At 27.7% G+C, this 12737-nt stretch overlaps 3 protein-coding genes across 9 annotated transcripts in view; 2 read left to right on the top strand and 1 right to left on the bottom strand.

The window, feature by feature from the left end:
- Positions 1–5128, top strand: part of LOC126906695 (serine-rich adhesin for platelets-like) — a 35068-nt gene extending 29940 nt beyond the window's left edge. For 3 of the 7 annotated variants that reach the window (XM_050687440.1, XM_050687442.1, XM_050687441.1), the window contains 7 exons: positions 57–119; positions 2938–3009; positions 3075–3116; positions 3193–3259; positions 4174–4285; positions 4641–4792; positions 4875–5128. In XM_050687440.1, the coding sequence (XP_050543397.1) occupies positions 57–119; positions 2938–3009; positions 3075–3116; positions 3193–3259; positions 4174–4285; positions 4641–4792; positions 4875–5022 (656 nt within the window). In that variant the 3' untranslated portion in view covers positions 5023–5128. Of the gene's footprint in view, positions 1–56; positions 120–2207; positions 2410–2937; positions 3010–3074; positions 3117–3192; positions 3260–4173; positions 4286–4640; positions 4793–4855 lie in introns of those variants that run through there. The other 4 variants (XM_050687444.1, XM_050687443.1, XM_050687445.1 and 1 more) reach the window with 4 other exon arrangements.
- Positions 5129–5252: 124 nt separating this feature from the next.
- LOC126906699 (uncharacterized) lies at positions 5253–9713 on the bottom strand. Its single transcript, XM_050687450.1, has 6 exons — positions 9118–9713; positions 8820–9036; positions 7749–8182; positions 7461–7653; positions 7069–7401; positions 5253–6612 (listed from the first exon to the last, which is right to left on the bottom strand). The coding sequence occupies exons 1-6, from the start codon at positions 9618–9620 to the stop codon at positions 6220–6222; spliced, it is 2073 nt and encodes a 690-aa protein (XP_050543407.1). The 5' UTR covers positions 9621–9713; the 3' UTR covers positions 5253–6219.
- Positions 9714–9740: 27 nt separating this feature from the next.
- On the top strand, positions 9741–11475 carry LOC126907173 (uncharacterized). Its single transcript, XM_050688282.1, has 2 exons — positions 9741–9765; positions 10779–11475. The coding sequence occupies exons 1-2, from the start codon at positions 9741–9743 to the stop codon at positions 11321–11323; spliced, it is 570 nt and encodes a 189-aa protein (XP_050544239.1). The 3' UTR covers positions 11324–11475.
- Positions 11476–12737: the final 1262 nt, after the last annotated feature.

The raw sequence follows: 12737 nt of genomic DNA, 5'->3' as shown, positions 1-12737 counted from the left end.
AAGAAACGATAAACAATGATTCAACATTAAATAATAAAGTACTTTAATCGTTACAGTGTGTGCTGATGTTATTGCCTTAGCAGCTAATACAGATAATACTGGCAGCATTGAAAATAGTGGTGAGTTAAAACCTATCTGTTATTTAAATATCAAACCTAACTCGGTTATAGTAGAAGACTCTGGTACGGAGTCGGGGGAAGAGTTGAATCAAAAAATATTGGTGCAAGTTCAAGGGGCTTTAGCCAATCTAGAAAGTGCATTACCAGCACTTGACCCTGTTAGACGTTCGTCAGTTGTCGAATTACTGAACAAACTTCAAACTAGTCTGAAACTTCCCGTGGAAAAGAAACCAACTCCTCCTCCTAGAAAATGTTGGAACAAAAAGCAAGCCCGCCAAGACAGACATACAGTAGGTGTTTCGTCGGAGGAACTTCAAGATGCCCGGAGGTGGCTAGAGGAAAACGGATTCGTAGATACGAACACTGTTGCCGTTGAAAATAAACCTACAATTTCTCCTACTTCCACTTCAGGTACGCCAAATAAGAGCTACGAAGTTTCTACGCCTAAAACTTTTAGACCAGTTATATTTATACCTCCTCCTCCAAAACGAAAAATTAATTATACTGAAGACTTTATACCGGAACCGTCTAAACAGTCATTGCAAAACAATTCATTTGCATGTCCACCGCTTCATCACGCTATCGTTGAAAATATTACTGCTAATAATAGGCGATGTTCATTGACTGATAGACGAAGAAATTCATCCATTGATTCTTCGGAAAGTGGATCTGATGACGACCAATCAGTGTCTTCAGCTCAAAGATTATTGAAAATTGCAGCCAACGATCATGCCCGAAAATCATACACAAAACAACGTGTTAAGCTGAAACAAGAATCAGATCAATCAGACGATCAATCATCCGGTGACGAAATTAGTTTTTCGTCCAAGACTCCATCCATTGTTTCCAACGGAAACATACCTCCATTTACGCCCAAGACGACTAGCGATAAGAAGTATTTAGCTTTGTTACAACAAACCAAAGAAAACGATTCTGCATCCGCATACAATCCATTGCATGGAAAACTTCAGGGTAATTGGGGTAATCGCTTTGGGCGATTAAAAACATCTTTTGAAAAATGTGCCACTAGTATTATGCCGAGAAAAAACTATGCTAATTTCTGGAATAATGTATGTAAATGCCCGTCGGATGATAGTATAGCGTATAAAGCAAAAAAATCTACTTCGTTCAAACCCGTATGGACCGGACAGAAAAACTTTTCTCATGCTACCGCATCGGCTTTCAAACCAGTAGCACAAAAGTCTACGGAAGAACGTCTTTCAAGATCCATTCAACCTCCTAGACATTTACCACTTTACAATAGCGCCGTGACGACAGCACATAGACCTTATGTTTATACCGATGAAAATAAGAAGCCGTGGAATCCGACGTCACCGTGTAGTTTATCTGGCACGACTTATAGTACTCCAGTCAGTCCAATTAGTCGATCGACTGATTTTGATACTTCACCTCAACCTCTAGCTATGAGTCGAGTAATGGGTAGTCCTCAAACGGCAAGTATTGTCAAAAGCAAAACCAATCGTCCCAAACCACTAGAATCAATAAACAGACAAATGACGGCACCCTTACCATTAGAAATAGTAAACAAACAAACGATGACACCCAAACCACTGGAAATGCCTAACAAACAAACGGTAGCACCAAAACCTCCAACCAGAAGTCCAGCCAGGATGGTTTTACAGCAAAGGTCTCCGAATTCATCACCGGTTCGCATGCCGTCAGTTTTACAAAAGTCGGAATCGTGGCACCAAATTATTATGGGCCAGACCAAAGCCGCTCAACCACGTGCTCAACCCATAGCTAGAAAAATTGCACCATACGAGGGATTTTTACCAAAAGAACAAATAGCTCGCAAACAAAATATTGTTCGGCAACACTTACAAGTAGCCGATAATGTAAAAAGGTCCAGTGTTTCTCCTAAACTAGTGAAACTCAACGATGACATCGACAAAGTTGATGACACTTTTGAGAATCTTTTTAAAGAGTCAATAAAAGCCAAATAGTCCCTCTAGACCACCCTACTATTAGTTTTCGTGATATTTGCATTTAGTTATTCGTAAATTATAATATATACCTACGTGTCATGTAAAATAATACATTCATATTTGTACGCACTTTGTGTTTAAGGTTGCATATTACTATTGTTCAAACCAATTATCGTGTTTCTTTTTTAAACTATGTTTCTATATCTATTTAATTGTATAACTATCTACACAATAATATTTATTGAGTACTGAATTTTGAGTGTCCGAGGAGCGAGTGGATAATATTATAAAAAAAATTGAAGAATGCCTGTACTATTCACTGATTCATTCACCTATACTTTCTTCGTATCTCTATGCACCACGTTGAACACAAAAGTATGTTCTTGTGTGCTCATGTCGTGTGCTTTATGTGTGAACGTCGTTTGTTTTTTGTACTACAAAAATTTCACATCAGTTTTAGTGTTGATCTATGTGCTGCTCTAACGCGCCTGCCTGTCCAAAAAATAATTATACCTGTCCATCTTTTATGGTTTACTGAATCCGCTCGCTCGATTTTATTGTTTGCTTTTATATCGTACAAAGAGTCCATTTAATTAACCGCTTTATCCGTTGCACACACAAATAATCGTTTGAAACGGCTAACCGTAGTTTGATCATAACAGTAGCTACTTATGTTTTCTTTTGAATTCTTCATTTTACTAGTTATTATTAATTTTATTAGTATATTTATGAGTTGAATATTTTTACTGTAAAATAAAAATGTCTAACCTGTATTTTATAGCGCAACACGTTTACCTGTATATTGTGTGGAGTTATTATACTTGTTTTATTTTATACTTTTCGTAAATAATTATTTATTTTTTGTGTTACAGAAACTACTACTGAGTCAAAATCGTCGACTGTATCAAACAATACCGAAAACGGATCGTATGTGAAAACTGAAGGTAAATTTTCATAATCATCATTAAACATACTTGTAATAATATTTTTATAATATTTTGTTCAATAGTGCACACTAGGACAACATCTTCTAGTAATCGCCTCACTAAAGGTATATATATTTTTTAGTTTTTCGATTTTTATGCTTAAATACAAGGAATTATTGATGATAAATTATTAATTTACAGCTAATAGTGTAAGCGCCTCGCCGTTTGCAAAGTTTCAGCAACTCGAACGGCAGAACTCAGCTCCAAAGTAAGTAAAAATTTTAAAAATCTTTTATAAGAAATATTTTTAACTCTAACAAAAAGATATTATAAAGAAGAACATAAAAATAAATGGTAGATAATAATAAGTACATTCTTCAAAAAAACTATCTTTATTAATTTTTTAATGTTATTTATTAATTACTATTATTATTTTCAACACTAACACATAATATAAAAAGTATATTCAATAATTAAATTAGATATATTAAATCATTTTTAGTACATAAACATCATAATTTGACGTTAAAGATTTAATAACTGATGATGATAACGATTTAATATTATTAAACATTTATCATTAGCTTTACATCATTTTTTATATATTCTTAAAACATAATTGTAATGTGGTTTGTGGATATTAATAAAAGTAACTGGGATAGTAAAAAAATAATAAATAATCAAAAATTTAAAGATTATAACTAACTTGTATAAAAAAAAAATAATAATTATCTGTTGAAATACACTTCTCCTAAATAAAATTATTTTATTTAAAGTCAATAGTATGCACACGGAAAATAATGCTTATTCTTAATAATATATTTTTATCGTCGTATTTTTTGTATGTGCATTAAAAAGTATTTATTTTTCATTTTATAAATGTCTTATCTCTGTAATATCATCATATTTGATTCAATTTGGTGTTGTGTAATTTCCACATTAGCCAAGTTTGCAAAAAATTGAACACATTTTCACATAAAAATAACAAAAATCATTCATAGTATAGTATGTATGATAGTTATTACTCTTATTTTACACATAAACTTTACATCATTTTCAATTTTACAATTTAATTAAACATGTTGAATTATACTTTATAAAGTACAACTTCAGCATATTTGCTTTAATGTATGAAAATAACAATAATGATGGTAACATAAATACGGGGCATTTTGCTTATAGCTCACAAACGCGTCCTTGCTATAAATTCACCGATCCCGCTCTGGCGCGGAGCGCTTCATCAATCAAAGACCGCCTACTCAGCTGGGTTAAGGCTCAGACGAAGGAATATAAGGTACTTTTTTTTCATCTAACACAACTTTAATTAGCATGATATAAATAATAAATTATGGCTTTTTAACATATAATTATTGCATATGCATTATGTACTAACTGCTAATTATTTCTGATTTTTTTAAATAAAATTATTCATTAACTTAATCAACTTAATAATTTATCATATAAATTTTTATGTTTTTTTTTTTGTAATAAATTGTTAGATTCATATATACGTTTGGAACGATGTAGTTGTAGATTTTTTAGTATTAAGAATTTTTAGTTTTTATAGAAGAGCGTTCATTTGTGTTTTTTCACTTATTGATAAATTAAAAAAATAATTTAATAACGAAGGAATGTTTTCACATTTATAGAACATCCAAATAACTAATTTCTCAACAAGCTGGAGTGATGGCCTCGCATTCTGTGCCCTCATTCATCATTTTTACCCAGATGCTTTCGACTACGACAAACTAACACCAGAAAAAAGGAAGGAAAATTTCGAACTTGCTTTTAAAGTAGCAGAGTAAGTAACATGAGTTTTTAAAATTTTAACTTTATAGTGATTATTATTAACTTATTATTCAAGTATTTTATTTTCTTTGCAGAGACGAAGCTGGAATTGTTCCTTTATTGGATGTTGAAGACATGGTGATTATGCGAAAACCAGATTGGAAATGCGTGTTCACTTATGTTCAAACATTCTACCGACGATTCCATAACAGTCCACAAGCTGCTAAACCATCATTATTTTAACATGTTAATGAATACTTCGTTTTTACTTATAGTTGTTTATTTACTTATATTGTTTTTTCCTTTAAATACTGCAGCTAGACTTGTTATAAAAGTTTCCTTTATTGTTTTTTAATAAGAAAAATAGATGCAGTATTTAGTTGTAGTCGACTATTATCTAGTTATACTTATTATATTGGTTTGCTCTGGTCATCTGTTTAAAAATAATGAATGAGGATGATATTATTTACTCGTAATACTACCTAAAATATTTAGTAGATCACTATCGGTACAACTTTTTTATACATTAAAGCAATTTATAGGCAATAAATTAAATTATAAATTATTGCGGTCAAAAGTTACAAATTTTATGTTACCAATAACCGCTTCTTTGATTAAAAATGAACTTCATTAATATTATTTAAAAGAAATATTTTAAATTAAAATAATACCTGATAGTACTGAAAAAATATTACTCTACTATTATTTAGTTTTTAGGTATTATATTAATTAACAAGACTAATCTTGATAATATTTATCGAACAATATAATTTCCTATTAAACATTTTTAACTATTTTAATGTACATACAAAGTGAATGTATAACTATAAAATATTTTTCAAATTATAATATATTTATATACAAAGCATCTAATAAACATTTTACATACAAAAATATATATTTTTTACATTATATTTTCTATGTTTTAATATATTACCATATTTTTTTATGTGATAAGTATTGTTTCAAACTGTTATATGGTAAAAGGGTGAATTCCTTAATAAAAACACAAATATCGTTAATGCTATTATATTGTATATATTTCTTGTTTTTATTTTAATACATATTTTTCAACTGAAATTAATAACTTTATATTAAACTTATTAAAAAGTTTTATATTTTTCCTGTGAAAACAACAATATTGTACATGTGTTCATTAGACATGTAATTTACGAACAATGTTGATTTATAATAAATTAACATTAATAGTATTAATGTCGAAGTATAAATTTATGAAAATGACAATTCTTTAAAGACATGGATCTTAAGGTATGTGCAGCATACGTTGCAAATTATAATTTCATTATGAAAAATATGTAGATATTTAAATGAGCTAACAAAATTCTGTTATTATTTTAAAACAAATTATTATTTTTTGCATTTTATAAAAATATAAATTAATTTAATAAATAATCATATAATATTCTCTTTTAAAAATTACTATTTTCTATATTTATGTGATATGTTTGAATTATAACTAAAAACTGAAGTTGGATTTTTATAAACCATCTTTTTACCTCGACGGTTTTTATTATGGTGTGGTCTTCTGTTTAAGTTCTTATTAACATTCTGACGATAACCATTTAATTTAGGCTTAGTATTTTCTTCGATCTGTTTAAGGTCCTTTAGAAGTCTAGATCTCAATGTAGGATCAGCTTCTTGAGATTTTATTTTACAAATCTCAATGATTTTAGTTAATTGGTTTAAATAAAATTGAATATCTTTTGAGTCTTTGGCACCACCAAATAATATAACTAATTTAATTTCGTTACACAATAACTCCGCTAAGTTAAATGTCTTGTCGGTGTCTTGCGCAAAAATAGAAAAATGTTGCTGAAAAATTGTATTAATATTTTAATATTGATATTATTCAAAAGTGAATTGCATGATTTAAATTTAATCTATTAAATTTATGAGTGATAACATAAAACGAGCTAAATGCGTTAGGAGTGATGAAGGAATGAATAAAGGGAAAAATAAAGAGGGAATATAATATATTTTTTAAAACAAATCACAAAAAATTTTGATTAAAAAGAAAAGTTAATGAAGCAAATGAAATTTTTTTTTTAATTAGTTATTATAAATAAAAGCTATTTCAGAATTTTACATTTTTTTTTAGAATTTTAAAATATGAATAATTAATCAAAATCATTTTTTAACATATAGTATGTTATTCACTTTAAGTCTTTAAATATTCAACACAACATAATATACTAAACCACAAATTTTAATTCATGCTTAATATTTTTTGGTTAAAATGAAAAATGAAGAGGTAAAAAAATGCCATACCGTTATGAATTCTTTAGAAGCATTTCCTTCGTTTTGTATTAACATTATAAATTGTTCTACGCTAGTTCGTAGAAAACTTGGACCTTTCCATATAATTGTGTAGGAACAAATTTGAGCTAAGATTTTCCATTTATCATCTTCATTACGACATTCTGTCAGTATATTAAATAAGTCCACCACCGGATCTCTGCCGTTATTATGTTTCTCGATGGCCGACTTCAAACACTCTTTTAAATTAAACTCGTCAATTTCATTTTGTACTATTTCACTTAGTTCATTTTGAATTGTATCACTTTCGGTAAAAATATTCTCCGGAATTGTTCGTTTTTTATTCTATAAAAAAAGTTATTAACTATAACTATTCAAGAAATATTTATTTAATAGGATCTAACAATTTTTTTATAAACATCAAGACTCTTCTTAATTGCTCTAATAACAGTTGGATCATTTTTGGATATATCTAATGCTTTCAATAAAATATCCTTTACAGAATTATTACCACGAACTTCAACGGGTAATACCATTAGAGACCGTGCGCATCGAATTAACAAGTGTGGATCTTCAGGTTTAATATCTAGAATAGCTCTGGAAATATCAAGAACTTATTCAAATACATTTAAATATTATTAAATATTAGTAAATATTTTTAACATCTAATGCCATAAAATTAACTAGCTTACTTAATCAATTCGGCGATATTTTGAAAATCCTTTTTTATCTTACTCATTAATTCATCAGTAATATTATCATCGTTATTATTAAGATGTTGATGAAATAATGTTTTGGTTATCATCAAGTGCATTCGATGAAAATAGAAGTATGGATTTTGTTCACGATTCAACAAAATAATGGCGTATTGTATAGCATTAAATTCTGCTTCTGTAGGACATGATTTGTTAGTTTTTAAAAATTGTCTTTGTGCACTTAATGTCAATGAATACACATAATGCCAGTAAGCAGTGTCGGAATCTAATTCACATGCAATTTTTGCACTTTCCGTAGCTTTTTCTAAAGCGTCGCCACCATATTCTATACAGATAGCAGCTTGAATACAATAGACAGCTGCTCGTGCTTTCGTACTTAAATTATTGAATGGTGTAATCATGTGGTGTAACTAAAAGAACATAATAGACATTAAGAGTTAATTATAATTATTTCTTTACTTTAGGTAATAGAATTAATTATAAGTTTATAAATTAATAGAAGTCATTTAAAGATGTAAATCTGATATGCGATTTTTTGTTTTCAATTTAATGTCGGATGTTCATTAAAAATAAATAGCTGATGTAAGGCTAATAACATAAGCTATCTGTCGAAGCCTTAATAATAATGTATAAATAAAAAAATTAATCCGAATACTACGTTTTTATGGAGATTTCAGAATTCTAAATCAATTACCCTATTTGAATGTTAAAATTCAGGTATTTTATAGTTTAACAAATTATCACTTTCATAATTCTGATCTTCTAGATTAAATCATTAACAAAACACATAAAAAATACAATATATTATCATTTAAGGGTTTTCTAATTTCAATGAATATTAAGTGGATTTTTTTTTTAGAGTTCGTTATTTGTTCTGTTATCATGTTTGTTTTCGATACCAGTGAGTTCACCACTTAAACTACATAAAAATAATTCTTTTTAAAATAATAGTTTTACTTTGATAGTTAGTATTTGAAGATTACAGAATATTTTATTAAATTAATATCATAATTTAATGACAACAAGTGAAATATTATTTAAACTTACTCTTTGACATTCTGTGATTTGACGCGAATTGTAAAACATAAAAGCTAAAGTTGACATTACAATATGTTTCAGTCCATCTCTAATATTCAAATAAAATTGATCACCACAGTGATCTATATTATCTAACCATTTCCAAATTTCCATAATTTTTTTAAAAGATCTATCAGGCTCATTCACTTTGAATAAAACACAACTGACTATAAGATTACTTACATACCTAAAAATAAATGTTGATACACATATTTAAACTGTCTAAGTTCAAAATAACATGATTAATATTACAAAAAAATGATCTCACTTTTCAATCGAAAAATCAGCTGTAGAAATATCCATACCAATAAAACCATATTTATTTTCGATTCGGTATATAATATCATGATTCCATTTATTTGGTTCCAAATGCCACGTAAATGGGCATTCTAAAGATTTTAACCTATGTTTAATATTTTGCTTGTAATTTGAATTTATTGAAAGTAGATTTGATTCTATATTTTCCATAACATGTACTTCGTTAGCCATTGTAGTAGGCTCATCTTCTTGAATAAGATCCTCTTCTTCACTTTCATTAAGAAACGAGTTGATGAAATCATGATAAGGGTCCACAACAGACAAAATATTAAAACTGTTGTCCTGTAATGTCATACTACCACGTAAGTTTACTTCGGATGGATTTTCTTCTTTTAAATTTAATAAAATATCTTTAACTATTTGTTTTACATCATTTAATTCTGCTGATTTTTTAGAAACCTTATATTTAGAAGATTTCTTTTTAGAACATTTTAAAAAAAACGACCAAAACATATTGAATTTTAAAATATAATTTCTGTTAAAAATTAAATTAAATTTAAAATTAATAAAATATTTTCTTTTTTAATTTTTTAGTCCTAAAATAATAATTATTACAATAATAATAGTAGTAGAATGAAGAAGTCGTTAACGTTAAGTGGTAAATGAAGAAGTGATGAATACTATCAGTGTGGTTGGTATTATACATTTTACAAATTATGTCGAATAGTTTTTATCTATCAGTCATTGAATCAAATGACTTATTGTTATGTATATATTTACATACCGACTATAAGTACATATTTCGTCTATTATTTAAAAGTAAAGTAGATAGTTAATATATTCAATTAGTTTGGTTCTTAAAAAACGTGAAATTTATTAATTGTAAAAGATAATATATATTTTTAATTCATATACACAGTGTGATTCCTTAACTACTTCTTATTCAATATCTTCGAAAATATTAGAGCTAATCATTATTTTATTTTTTTAACATAAATATTTTTTTTTAGTTTTCTTTACCCGTAAAGTTAATTTTCTGCTACCATTCTTTATATCCTACAATTTTTTTTTATGTCATCAGATTTATTAAATTGAAAAAAAAAATGTTATATTATTCGATTTAAATGAGTTAAAGCTATTTAAAGTTTAGAGGTGATCAGAAAAAAACCTACATATTTTTAAAGTACTGCATTTTTATTGGGTGCTATATATATATATATTTTTTAACGTTTTATAAGCCCATCAAGGACTGTAGGGGTCTCACCCAAAAGAGAAGATTTCTTAACCATTAGTACCATTGAGTGCTATTGATTAAGTAAATAAAATACTACCGGTTTAAATATGATAGGATATACAATTTACGTAACGTTGGCATATTTTAAAAAAAGTATGTTTTTTTCTGATTACCTATAACTTAAAATTGATGTAACTCGTTAAAAATAAAATAAAACAATTTTAACTAATTTTTTTTTTAATTGAATAAATCTGATTATATAAGATTAATTAGTGTTACCACTTGAATATCGAAATCTATACAAGTTTAGATTATAAGGGGTTGTAGCAGTAGATTAATTCATGTGAAGAAGCTCAACAAAAAATCAAATATGATTAATAAATAAAATAATGATTTGCTCTACTATTTACAAAAATATTTTCTGAAACATCGTTAAGTAATAACTCTATATAANGAAAACAAAATTGAATCCATGGAACGCCGCCAAATATCAAATGATATTATCATTGATGGAATACCTGAAAATAAAACAGAAGATTGCACTCAATTAGTCCACCAAATATGTAAAGAATTAAATTCAAATATAAACGTGTCAATGATAAATGATTGTCACAGAATCGGTTTTAACCGTAACAACGCACGTCCCAGAAGAATTATAGTTAAATTCATAAATCACCAAGATAAAATAAATACACTTAAAGCTCGCCAAATAAAAAGAAACTTTTCTACTAAGGACATTAACTTACAGCCTGATATGCCTATCTACATAAGAGAAAATTTAACTACAAAAGGTAGCAAGCTATTCAAAGAAGCAAGAGACATCAAAAAATCACTCAACTTTCAATTCGTCTGGACGAAAAATGGTCTTGTTTTCCTACGAAAAAACGAAACGGATAAAATCATACGTGTTGACAATGAGGAAGTAATTTTGAAATTAAAATCACAGTATGATCATTTAAACTCAACAAACCTAAATTCGTAAATATAAAATTTATATACTCATTACTTTTATACCTATATTTAGTTTATATAATTTATCATACACACATATTACCTCGTCTTTATACAAATTTAATACTACATTTCAACTTTATACATAATATTATCTTATACAATTATTATTTCTATGTTAAAACTCTCACACACATTCCTTATCTTTATTACTTCTTAATTGCCTTCATAGCGATAGCTGGGGGCAGCGTATTCATAGCAAAGCCATACGAAACTCATAAAATTACTAAATCGTTTATTTCTACAAAACATTATACAGATTTCAGCTCTCATATATACTACATATATATACCCAACTCATTTATTAACACCTTAACCTGTATATACCTCAACAATATCTATTATGAATAAAAACACTAATAAGACATTTTTATTTGAAGTTAATGAGGCAATAAATACTATGAATTGTTCTTTTGATAAACTAAACAGCATTATAAATCTACAAAACTCAATAAATATTTTCTCTATGAATATCTGTAGCATTAAAAAACATTTTGATGAACTATGTATTCATCTAGATAACATGAACACCAAATTTGATGTTATTATTTTAACAGAGGCTTGGTTAGGGCTTGGTAATATATCAATCACCAATTTCTCAATCTCAGGTTACTCAACTCATACAACTTTAAATAATAAAAATCAAAATGACGGTATTGTAGTATACTTAAAAGACACCCTATCGGATGTCTCGATAATAGAATTTAACACATCAGCACTAACAACTTTAGAAATTTCTTTCAAATTATCAAAAACGGCCTTTGTAATTTATCCTACTTATAGATCTCCTAATGGTATTATTGATATAGCACTAGAAGAATTAAACGATATAATACTGAGTAGTTCTAATCTAAAAAAAGCTAAATATAAAATCATATTAGGTGATTTTAACATCGACATACTAAAACCTACAAAAACAAATGAAGATTATCTCATGTTAATGGCCCAGTTCGGATTTATACCTGTAATTAAAAACATAACCAGACCTGTGTCTAATACTTGTATTGATCATATTTTTGTTAAAGCAAAGTCTTTATATCACATAAAGCCAATAGTTATTAATTCCAATATAACAGATCATTACCCAAACATAATTAGTATAGGAAATTTACTTGACAACCGAAATAATAAACCAAATCTCTTAAAAATACTTATAGCAGATGATGCTAAATTAACTGACCTAATTCAAAATTTTGAGTGGTCTGAAATGTATAATATTATCGATTCTAACAGAGCAGCACATTATTTTACGGAAAAAATAACTAGTCTTAAAAAACAAGCTTCTACCGAAATATCTATCAATTCTAAAACTAAAAAAATTAAACCATGGGCCACTACCGCATTAATTAATTCCATAAGGCATAGAGATCACCTTCACCTTCAAG

This window comes from Daktulosphaira vitifoliae, unplaced genomic scaffold (genome assembly GCF_025091365.1).
Source record: "Daktulosphaira vitifoliae isolate Bord-2020 unplaced genomic scaffold, ASM2509136v1 Scaffold_5, whole genome shotgun sequence".
NCBI lineage: Eukaryota > Metazoa > Arthropoda > Insecta > Hemiptera > Phylloxeridae > Daktulosphaira > Daktulosphaira vitifoliae.
This window is presented reverse-complemented; position numbering and strand designations above follow the sequence as displayed.